Raw genomic sequence first — 12,069 nt, 5'->3', positions numbered from 1 at the left:
TATTTAAAGTTGGGCTCTCCTGTGATAACCATTTCCTAGTAAGAGTCTTTTTACCAGCCACCAACAGTATTTTCATTAAATATTTCTCTCATTTCAACCATTCTTGAGGTATATATCCAAAATATATGGTCTTACTCTCTAAGGGTATTTCACATTTGAAGATGTCTTGTAGGGCATTGTGTATCCCTTCCAATAGTTTTTGATAACAGGGCAGTCCCAAAAAATATGATAACGATTTGCATTTTGATTTCCACAATTTCTCCAGCAAACAGGGAGGTTATTATCATAATAGGATTTCTGAGAGGGTGTAATAAAATATCTTATCAAGTTTTTCCATCCAAACTCCCTCCATTTCTGTGAAATGGTACATTTCCATTGATACCTCCATATTGTTGTCCATTCTTCCTCAGATATAATTATCCCTCCTTCCTTCTCCCATTTTGTTTTTAACATATGAAGTCGAATATGTTTTAAGATTTGACAACCCCTTATACATGCTGGAAATGATTCTACTACCATTATCTGAATTATATGCTTTTCTAAAGAGCTCTATCAAGCATGTATTTGCCTTGGTTACATTTTTTAAGTGTCTTATTAACATATTGTCGCATCTGTAAATACCGATAAAAATCTTGTTTTCTAGTAAGTGTTTCTCTTTAAGCATTTCAAAACTGAACAGTGTTCCTTCTTTCATTATATGCTGCAAAGAACTTTTATTCCTTTAGCTGTCCAGTCCTTAAATCTAGCATCCAATTTATTTGGTGTAAAATCTGAGTCATATGCACACCATTTAAGAATTGCAATATCTCCCTCTAGATTATATTCTTTTATAGTAGTTTTCCATATTTTAAGAGTCAATTTCACCCATGGGTTATCAATAGTATTTATGTACCTTTGCAGGTTGTTATCAGCCAAAATTGCTTGTATGGGGATGGGAAGTACCCGCTCCTCAATGTTTTTCCATTGAGCGTCATATGATGGGTTACACCAACATATCACAGCTCTCAACTGTGCTGCAAAATAATAATCTCTAAGAGAAGGTAGGCCCCATCTCCTCTTTTCCTTTGCTAATTGCAAAGTTTTGAGATGAACTCTAGGCCTTTTACCCTGTCAAATATACCTTGATAGCATCTTGTTCCACTCATTGAATTGATTTTGATTCATCTCTATTGGTAGGGTCTGAAAGAGATATAACAGTCTGGGCAGTATATTCATTTTAATAGACTCAATCCTTGAACTGAGACTGAAAAAAGGAATCAGGCTCCATCTTGCCACATCTTCCTTATTTTTTTATATAAAGGCTGATAATTACATTCTGATAATTTTGCCAAATCTTTTGGCATAATAATGCCCAAATATTTGAAAGACTCTGTGTGCCATGCCCAGGGGTATTGACTTTCAATTTCTCTTGGTGGGCTATAGTAATATGACAGTAATTGGGTTTTATCTATGTTGATCTTGTATCCTGATAATTGACCATACTGTCAATAGGATTGACATCAATTTAGGTAAAGAGTATGTTGGTTGCCCTAGATAGATCAAAATGTCATCCGCATAACAAGCCAATTTATGCTCTGTCCCTTTAATAGTAATTCCCCTGATATCTTCATTTTGTATGATGTATTGAGCTAATGGTTCCAGATATAACGCGAATCGTAGTGGTGACCATGCACAACCCTGTCTCGTGCCCCTTTCTAGGGTAAGACTATTTGATAAATATCCATTTATTTTAATCCTAGCAGTAGGATTGTCATATAGCGTCTGTATAGTTTTAATAATTGTCTTGGAAACCAAATCTATGTAAAACTCTGTAAAGGAAATTCCAATTAACCAAATCAAATGCTTTTTCAGTGTCCACGCTTATCACTATTGCTTCGATTTTATTTTTTTTGTATATGATCCATAATGTGAAGCGTCCTTTGTATATTGTCTTGAGTCTGGCATTGTCGTATAAAACCTGTCTGCTTATTACATATCAGCATGGGTAGAAACTCCTCTAATCGTTTGGCCATGATGGAGGTAAATAACCTATAATCTACATTAAGAACGAATATTGGTCTAAATGACCCGCATTCCATTTTATCCTTGCCTTCTTTCGGTGTAGCTGAGATTATCGCTTCCTTCCAACTGGTTGGCATTTGTGCCTTTTTTAGAGCCCAGTTCAGTGTGGGGAGTAAAACAGGAATTAACTCATTTTTAAATTCTTTGTACCACTCTGCCGTATACCCATCTGATCCTGGTGACTTGCTTAATTTAAGCCTACTAATTGCAGCTTTTAATTCAACTTCAGTTATGTCAGCAGTCATCGTTCTATTTTGTTCTTCGCTTAAAGTGGGTAACTCTAGAAAATTCAAAAAGGTGTCAATTTGGTTTATGCTTCCCCCTGGAACTTTGGAATACAGAGTTTTGTAAAACACTTCAAAAGCTTCTTGAATTTCACTTAGCTTATTTTTTATTATTTTCGTTCTTGGGTCCCTAATTCTATGAATTGTATTTTCTGCTATCTTTTTTTTCAATTTCCATGCCAGTATTTTCATAGATTTCGATCCACTTTCATAATGTCTCTGTTTCGGAAATATTAAGTTTTTCCTGATTTCTTGCATAGCCAAATTATTTATTTCATTCCTAATTCTTTTAATTTCCCCTAATGTATCCTGTGCCAAATTCAATTTGTGTTTTTTCTCTAGTTCCTTCAGCCTATTTTGTAATTCCTCATGTTTTATTCCTTATTTTTTCTTATATGAAGATATCGTTATAATTTTCCCTCTTAAGACCACCTTCAGAGTATCCCATAAAATGGGAGGTGAAACCTCTCCATTATCATTAAATCCTAAGTAGAGACCAATTTCTTTTTTAATTTGTTCCTTAAAGTACAGATTATTGAGTAGACTTGAATTTAGTTTCCAAATAGTATTCGTTGGTTGTAGGTCAAAATCAACAGATAAATATATAGGTGCATGGTCACTTACATCTATTGTCCCAATTCCACAGGTGTTTATTTTGTCTTTGTCTTTTCCAAATGTTATGAAATAGTCTATTCTTGTATATACAGAATGGGGAGCAGAATAATGAGTGTAATCCCTTCTGTCAGGGGAAAGGTCCCTCCATATATCAATTAAACCAACATCCTCAAAAAGTGTATTGACTTTCTTATGTAAAGATTTTGTTTCATAGGTTTTTCTATTGGAAGAGTCTAAGTTTGGTTGTAATTGTAAATTTAAGTCTCCCCCACATATCAGGAGACCTTCTGTTTCCGTTACCATAATATCAGTAATTTTCTGAAAGAAAGCATTATCACTTCCCGGGGGTGCGTATATATTCAATAGAGTAACTGAATTGCCGTCTATATTCCCCCTTACCAGAATGTATCTGCCCTCTTTATCTCCCATTTCGAATACTTTTTCAAAATTTAGCCTACTTGAGATAATAGCAATTCCTCTCCTATGTCCTGATTTATGAGGAGAAAAACAGATTAGTGAAGCCCATTCTCTTTAGTTTTTTATGCTCATTATCAATTAAATGAGTTTCCTGTAAATATACTACATGGGCTCGTTCTTTTTTCATTTTGGATAAAATTCTCTTACGTTTGATTGGATTTAATAGCCCATTTACATTAAAAGGAATGAATTTTACCTTGTCCTTAGCCATCTGTATTTATCTGTCAATGTATCATTGAAATTAGAATAAAACTTAATCGATCTACTCCCTGAACAAATAAGAACCAAGAAACACAAATAATAACAAAAATGGAAACGAACGTGTAATTCCAAGGCTGAGGTCTCTAGTAGATGACCCTGTGTTGAGCTAGAGGAAATGTCTAGATGTGGGGGATAACCCCTCCTACTTGTGAGTTGAGGGCCCCCATTGCAGTATTCATAAAAGTCAGTGAACAAATCCATTACACAGAAAAGATTTCCGTGTACTCCGTGTGTATATATATATATATATATATATATACACACACACACACACACATATATATACACACACATACATACATATATACACACACACATTACACACATACACATATGCACACATATATATTCTCATTTTGGTGGGGAAAAAGGAGTAAGTGAGCGAATAAAGAATATAAAATAATAATAAAAGTAATAAGTAATATAAAATTAAACACTAAGTAATATAAAATCCACATTATAATAAGTATTTCTTGAGATAGGTATATCACCATGTACTTTTGCTTCCGTTTACCTTCTCAATATTTTTAAAGTTAGCCAAACCTTATGGCTCTTCTGAAGGGGGGTGAGGACTGTCTTTGGGAAACTCCCGATCTCTTCCTGATATATTTCTCTCGGCCTCCTCCCATCTCCTGACTTCTCGATTCTCACATTATTTCCCAAGCTGAGCGGATAATTCCTCAGCCAGGCTTTCCTTTGTTTTGGTCATGCTGACGGGCAACCCTCTGGCCTTCATGTCTGCAGTCGCCTCTTCCACTGTCTGGTACAACCGCGTCCCGTTGTCATAAAACACTCAAAGTTTAGCAGGGTACAGAGTCTGAAATCTAATCTTATTTTGCTTTAGTACTCGCTTTACTTCGGAGTATTCTTTGTGTTTCTGGAGGACCGCAGGGAGGTAAATCTTAGTCGAAATATATTAATTTATCCTCTAAAAACACTCCCTTCTTACCCCAGGCCCTTCGTAGAATCTCCACCTTGGCGCTGTACCGAAGGAATTTAATTATTATTGAGCGTGGTTTTCTATCCTGGGTAGGTTTTGGGATTAACACACGGTGGGCTCTTTCGACTTCCAGCTTCATAGCCGGGGGAAGATCCAGCATGTCCCGCAGTAACTTTCCGACCAACTCCGTCATAGATGAGCCCTCCGCTCCTTCGGGAACATTGTAGATTCTGATATTTTTCCAACGTGATCTTCCCTCCAGGTCAAACAGTTTAGCTTCTTGGGGATGTATTATTTTTATTGTCTTGCTCTGTTCCACGTTTTGAACGCGATCTTCCACCTTCTCAATTCGAGTCTCTGCCACCGCTATTTTTTGATTGACTGGCGAGCTCTGCCTTAATATCACGGAGCTGGTGGTCTATTTCTTTCTGGAACTCCCTTATCTCTTTCAGGATTTCGAAGATATTCACCGCTTCGCCTGAACGAGGCCCAGCGTCCACCTTGCTAGCACGCGGTCGGATAGGCGAGCCACTTGCTGCACTCCTCTCAGACGCAGGCTCCGCAGTGTCGCTTTTTTTATTTCCATTTCTTTTCCCCATTCTTGCCCCTCTTTTCAGTTCAAATATTTTTCGAAAAATATTATATTTGATGAGTTAACGGGGCTTAATACGCGTTTTTCCGGAGGAGCTAGTAACTTAAGCTGCCATTCTCGACGATGACATCACCGGAAACAGGGATGAGAATTTTAAAATTTATCCATGATAGTTTCTTGAGATGACACACACAAATATTCCTAAAAAGAGACAGGATACTTGACCTCATCATAGGGAACAAAACTGGACAAGAGGTGAGCATGTCAGTGGGAGAACTCTTTGGCAGACCATAATTCTATACATTTCATGGTAGTTATGGAAAAGGGATAAGGTTGGTCCTCAACTTAACACCTTAAACTGGAGATAAGTGTGAAGTGGTTCATTTTGGTAGGTCAAATATGATGGCAAAATATAGTATTAATGGTAAGACTCTTGGCAGTGTGGAGGATCAGAGGGATCTTGGGGTCCGAGTCCATAGGACACTCAAAGCTGCTGCGCAGATTGACTCTGTGGTTAAGAAGGCATACAGTGTATTGGCCTCTATCAATCGTGGGATTGAGTTTAGGAGTGGTAATGTTGCAGCTATACAGGACCCTGGACAGACCCCACTTGGAATACTGTGCTCAGTTCTGGTCACCTCACTACAGGAAGGATGTGGAAATCATAGAAAGGGTGCAGAGGAGATTTACAAGGATGTTGCCTGGATTGGGGAGCATGCCTTATGAGAATAGGTTGAGTGAACTCGGCCCTTTTTCCTTGGAGTGATGGAGAATGAGGGGTTACCTGATAGAGGTATATAAGATGATGAGAGGCATTAATCATGTCGTCAGAGGCTTTTTCCCAGGGCTAAAATGGCTAATATGAGAGAACACAGTTGGAGGTAATGCCTTCCAGAATTCCACCACTCACCCTGTGAAGAAATGCTTCTGAACACCCACCCTAAACTCTAGTAGAAATTAATCATAGTTACAGAGCTATACAGCATGGAAAACAGATTGTTCAGCCCAAATCATTCATACTGACTACATTTGATGCATATCCCTCGAAACCTTTCCAATCCATGTTTCTATCAAAATGTTTTAAATGCTGTCATTGTACCCACCTGCACAGCTTTCTCTGGAAACTCGTTTCACCCAGTGTGGGAAAGTTTCCCCTTTTAAATCTTTCCCCTCTTGCTTTACCTATGCCCTCTAGTTTTAAACTCCCATACCCTAGGAAAGAGACTGTGGCTGTTCACCTTATCTATATCCCTCATAACTTTATAAATTTCTTTAGGGCGGCCCCTCATCCTACAGTGATACAGAGAAAAGTGATATGGGCAATATGTGCATGTACCATGAAGGTACAGGTGAAGTCCTAAATAAATGCTTTTCATAGTTATTCACCAAGGGAACAGACTTTTAACTTGGAGAATTCAGTGAAGAAATGGGGAAAAGTCTATTGCAAGACTCCAAAAAAATTAATAAATTAGTAAATACTCAATTTGAACTTGAACATTGCAAACGCCCAAGGTTCCTTAGAACAATGTGTGCTCACCTGCAGGAACAACAGAATAATCTGGTATATATGACCCATACTGGCCTCATCAACCAATGGTGCCATCGCCACAAGCAGATCCATTACTGACAATCTATTGGAAAGCAAAGGTAAAACAGCATTATATCAGACCCGCAAATTACAACATTTTAACCATGATTCTTAAATTTAGAATTTACAGGCGATGCTGCTTCCATTCTAACCATGAATCTTAACTACCATCTGACAAAGTTAACTGCAATAAATGTGGCCAACCTTGATGCACAGTGCTAGTGTCAAATGGAAAGCACAATACTCAACAGTGCAGTCTGAGTGGTCTCTCCTCCCCAACTTGTACGGTCCGCACTGTGACAGGGACAACATGTCTAGTCCTGGATCTTTCCTTTGAGAGAATGCTTGGAAAATTCCCAAGTATTCCCACTGCAATCACCAGGACAGGTCCCAGAACTCCCTCCCTGTGTTACTACACAGCCCCAACATTCACAAATGGGCCCACCTCCACCTGAGAGGGATACTCACCCTTGCCACCTTCTCAAAGGCAATTAGGGATGGGTGATAAACACTGGCTTTGCTCTCATACTTGCAGATCTCAAAAAATAATCAAACAAAACCATGAAGGCTGCAAACAAAACTCTACCTTGTGAATTCTGAACTCTCGGAATTCTCCAGCTTCTCTTTGGCCTTCTCCAGGAATCCACACACCAGCTGCCGGATATCAGAGTTTGCAATGCAACAGGTTAGACAGCCGAGTACTGAGTGCAGAGTGAGGCCCCTGCACAAAACTCTATAACAGACTACAGCGAGAAAGAGAGTTCACTCTGAGAGCACAGCAAAGTAGTCAACCATTCTCACACTGAACGTACCTGTTGGTCAGCAATGCTCAAGTATGCTTTGATTGTGTCCAGCACTGGGAGTCGGTTGGCAGGATTCTCTCCATTCTCTGGCTGTGTGCAGTAAACATTGAACAGGATTGGCAGGAAATTCTTTGCAAATCGACTCACTTCAGCTCGGTCTGTATCTGCAAGAACCAAAGGACACTTATTCACTCACTCCTGGCCACCAATCCTTCAGGTCCCACACACAGTCAGTACCTCCCAAAGTAAACCCCTATAAAATAATAGATGTAGTGTATATAGATTTCAGCAACGCATTTGATAAGGTATCCCATGCAATGCTTATTGAGAAAGTAAGGAGGCATGGGATCCAAGGGGACATGGCTTTGTGGATCCAAAATTGGCTTGCCCACAGAAGGCAAGGGGTGGTTATAGATGGGTCATATCCTGCATGGACATCGGTCACCAGTGGTGTGCCTTAGGGATTTGTTCTGGGACCCTTATTCTTTGCGATTTTTATAAATGACCTGGATGAGGAAATGGAGGGATGAGATAGTAAGTTTGCTGATGACACAAAGGTTGGGGGGTGTTGTGGATAGTGTGGAGGGCTGTCAGAGGTTACAGCCCAACATTGATAGGATGCAAAACTGGGCTGAGAAGTAGCAGATGGAGTTCAACCCAGATAAGTGTAAAGTGGTTCATTTTGGTAGGTCAAATATGATGGCAGAATATAGTATTAATGGTAAGACTCTAGGCAGTGTGGAGGATCAGAGGGATCTTGGGGTCTGAGTCCATAGACACTCAAAGCTGCTGCACTGATTGACTCTATGGTTAAGAAGGCGTATGGTGTATTGGCCTCTATCAATTGTGGGATTGAGTTTAGGAGTAGAGTGGTAATATTGCAGCTATATAGGACCCTGGACAGACCCCACTTAGAATACCGTGCTCAGTTCTGGTCGCCTCTCTATAGGAAGGATGTGGAAACCATAGAAAGGGTGCAGAGGAGATTTACAAGGACGTTGCCTGGATTGGGGAGCATGTCTTATAAGAATGGGTTCAGTGAACTCGGCCTTTTCTCCTTGGAGCGACGGAGGATAAGAGGTTACCTGATAGAGGTGTATAAGATGATGAGAGGCATTAATCATGTGGTCAGAGGCTTTTTCCCAGGGCTGAAATGGCTAGCATGAGAGGGCACAGTTTTAATGTGCTTGGAAGTAGGTACAGAGGGGATGTCAGGGATAAGTTTTTTTACGCAGAGAGTGGTGAGTGCATGGAATGGGCTGCCGGCAACAGTAGTGGAGGCGGACACGATAGGGTCTTTTAAGAGACTCCTGGATAGATACATGGAGTTTAGAAAAATAGTGGGCTATGGGTAACCCTAGGTAATTTCTAAGCCAAGGACACGTTCAGCACAGCTTTGTGGGCCGAAGGACCTGTATTGTGCTGTAGGTTTTCTATGTTTCTAACATTTCCAACTGGAGACCCCAACCATGACACCAGGTTGACCAGAGAGGGCTCTCAACTGAAGGGGCAGTTCCTGATCAATGAGAAGGCTTACACTGCTCTCTGGCTGCATTGCAATTCCTCATTTGGAAATATTTTATCTACGACCACAGCCACGATCAGGAACGTCTTCCAGGAAGACCAGTTGATGGAAATTGGGATAAATGAGATTCAATTCCTGGAACACCTTGAACCATGGCTGTGAACCAGGTTGCCACTCACCATTCTCGCAACCTTTACTGATCAGGACTCTGAGAGCTTGACAGACAGTTGGTCGCAGGTCTGGCCGGTCACTGATGGCCATACCCAGGGTCCTTGCAACACTTTGAAACGCCACTGCTGTGTCTGTGGGTTTAGTACAGAAACCAGGCAACGTTGTCCAGATCTAAAGAAAGAATAAACATGCAAATGACCAATTAAATGGCTCAAATTGATATGGCCTTAACACATCACACACAGGCAGAGATCATGTGTTTGATACTAACCAACAGTCATTCTTTACTGATCCATCAACCCTCCGGGGATGTATAACTATGTATCAGCACTCTGACAGAGGTACTGATGTCTCCTACAATAAACGGTACAAATGCTGATAAAGCACTTGCTACATTGCTTCAGTGACCTGGATTCCATCCTCATGTGCTGCCTCTGGGCAAGATATACCTTCTCCCTGGGACCACTGAGGTTGCTCCCTCATCCCCTTAAATCCATGATTTATTGAGTTAAATAATAAATTACACCTAAATTGGGCAGGTAATGCAAAAACCAAGGAGGAATTCATAGGCATGAGAGAAATAACTAGCAGTGAGGGAGATGGAACTGATGGGAAGGTCTGAGAGCCAGCACAGAGTCCATCAGCAGAACACCCTCCTCCTCCTCTGACTCACGGACTCAGCTTGTGCCTCACTGCGAACCTGCAGTTCATCACGGAATATAACAAACAGCTTATTGATGTCAACAACTATTTAATTATCAAATCAGAAAATTCAACATCAACCTGTGTCCCACTGGCGCAGATCTGTGAATGTGTTACCCCACTTTCCCCGGAAATGTTCTCTCGATTGCATGCCTTAGAGACTGATCTCCCAATACCCGTTCATTACCAATCCACTTTCACCACCGAAGACCTGCCCTTACCTGCCACTGCAAAGTGTCGTAGATTTTAGCTTCAAGGGATTGTCCAGCCTCAGCAAGTTCCAGAGCTGCAGAGGAAATCAGAAATACTTGTCAGGACATGTTTGGTACAGCTTTGTGGGCCGAAGGGCCTATATTGTGCTGTAGGTTTTCTATGTTTCTACGAAAACACAGAATCAAATAATTAATAGGTTAGCATCTACTCTCACAGGAGGCTAGGTGTTGGCAGAGATCTCATTGACAGTGCACCTTTTTTCTTCGCAATTCAACCAATCGAGCTCAATGGCCTAGCGAAGCTACACAGCACAGAAACAGGCTCTTCAACCCAATCTGCCCGTGTTGCCAAGAGTTACCTATTCTATATATTTTCCAGGATTCCACCCAGAGACTTCCATGTCCGGACATTTCAAGTGCTCCTCAAGATACTTCTTAAATTTTGTGTCGTTTAACTGTCTGCATCAGCCAATGTATCCCAGATTTCAATCACTCTCTGGGTGAATTCCATCTAAATCTCCACCCTCTTCCTTAAACTTCCACCCTCTGTGCAGACACCTCTGCCCCTCATAGTTTAGGGTGCCTCTGATCAGTTCTGCCCTGTTTATCATTCCAAAGAAAATAAATTCAGTTTGTCCCGATAGTTAAAATACTCCATCCCAGGAACATCCTGGCGAATCTCCTCTGTAATCTCTCTTGTACAGTCACATCCTGTATATAATGCGGTGATCAGATAGAAGTTTTTTAAATGGTGAGAGGCCCGACAGAAGCTTATATAAAAAAAGAAACAGATAAATAAAAACTTTTTCCTGCAGTAGAAATGTCAAATACTAAAGGCCATGCATTTAAATTAAGTATGTGTGGTGCATTTATTTTTACATTGAGTGGCAAGTGCCCGGAATGGACTGCAGGAAGCAGATGTGATAGTGTATTTATGAGACCTTTTAGACAGGCAATTGAAAATGCAGGGAATGGAGGGATATAGATCATGTACAGACAAATGAGACTTCATTTAATTTTACATCTTGTTTCTGAGCCAAAGCGCCTGTTCCTGTGCTGTTTTATAACAAGAACTGCCACAAAATACCACAGCTGTGGCCTAACAATTTTTAAATAGTTACACGGTAACATCATCCTTAAGTTTTATGCCTCAGCTAATCAATCTCCTGTCTTCTGTGCTACTGCTTCTGGGATCTTTGTTTAAATACATCAAGGGGTCTCTGTTTCTCAGAGAACAGAAAGGAGTGGTGACTATTTTCTTTTTGCCTACTCTGATTGGTTACTAATCGGGATACATCTGTACAAGCAAGTTTTGTATGGTAAGATTTAAAATAAACAAATTCAAATAATTAGTGGGAGTAGGCAGCTGCAACACATGGGAACTGCTGGATCCCACTGGGTAGAGACCCTAATATAGCAAGTGTTGGCTTCTCAAGGTCCTCAGGGTCCAAACACTACAGCACATCAGGGAAGGGAGAGAATTACCTGGACATGACATTTTTAGGATCAGTCACATGCTTCAGATCGTCCAGCTACTCAGGGACAGGACTGTGGAACAGTGGTAAGCACAGGATCCCGAGGATAGTCCCGGAGGAGCTTCAGTCCTTCACCCTTGTCCACCACTTACAAGATTCCTACTCCCAGTGCACAAAAGAGAACATCCACAGGGAGGATGTACAAACTGCATCCACCAGGGCACAGAGAGCCATTCAAGTGGGATGGGAGTTAAAGGAAAGAGAAATGTAGTAGCAAAACTAATCTTTCATATAAGACAGTGATAGTAAAGCTGATTCTAATCCCAACAGATAGCATTCTCTGCAGCAAAGACACAGTGTCCC

At 40.6% G+C, this 12,069-nt stretch overlaps 1 protein-coding gene across 1 annotated transcript in view; it reads right to left on the bottom strand.

Moving 5' to 3' along the window:
- rrp12 (ribosomal RNA processing 12 homolog) overlaps positions 1-12,069 on the bottom strand; it is a 53,765-nt gene that overhangs the window by 16,564 nt on the left and 25,132 nt on the right. The window contains exons 16-20 of the mRNA XM_073027124.1: positions 10,241-10,305; positions 9,326-9,488; positions 7,631-7,785; positions 7,405-7,472; positions 6,768-6,861 (exon numbers count right to left, since the gene is read on the bottom strand). Coding sequence (XP_072883225.1) covers positions 6,768-6,861; positions 7,405-7,472; positions 7,631-7,785; positions 9,326-9,488; positions 10,241-10,305 — 545 coding nt within the window. The remainder of the gene's footprint in view (positions 1-6,767; positions 6,862-7,404; positions 7,473-7,630; positions 7,786-9,325; positions 9,489-10,240; positions 10,306-12,069) is intronic.

Source organism: Hemitrygon akajei, chromosome 23 (assembly GCF_048418815.1).
Source record: "Hemitrygon akajei chromosome 23, sHemAka1.3, whole genome shotgun sequence".
Classification (NCBI taxonomy): domain Eukaryota; kingdom Metazoa; phylum Chordata; class Chondrichthyes; order Myliobatiformes; family Dasyatidae; genus Hemitrygon; species Hemitrygon akajei.
This window is presented reverse-complemented; position numbering and strand designations above follow the sequence as displayed.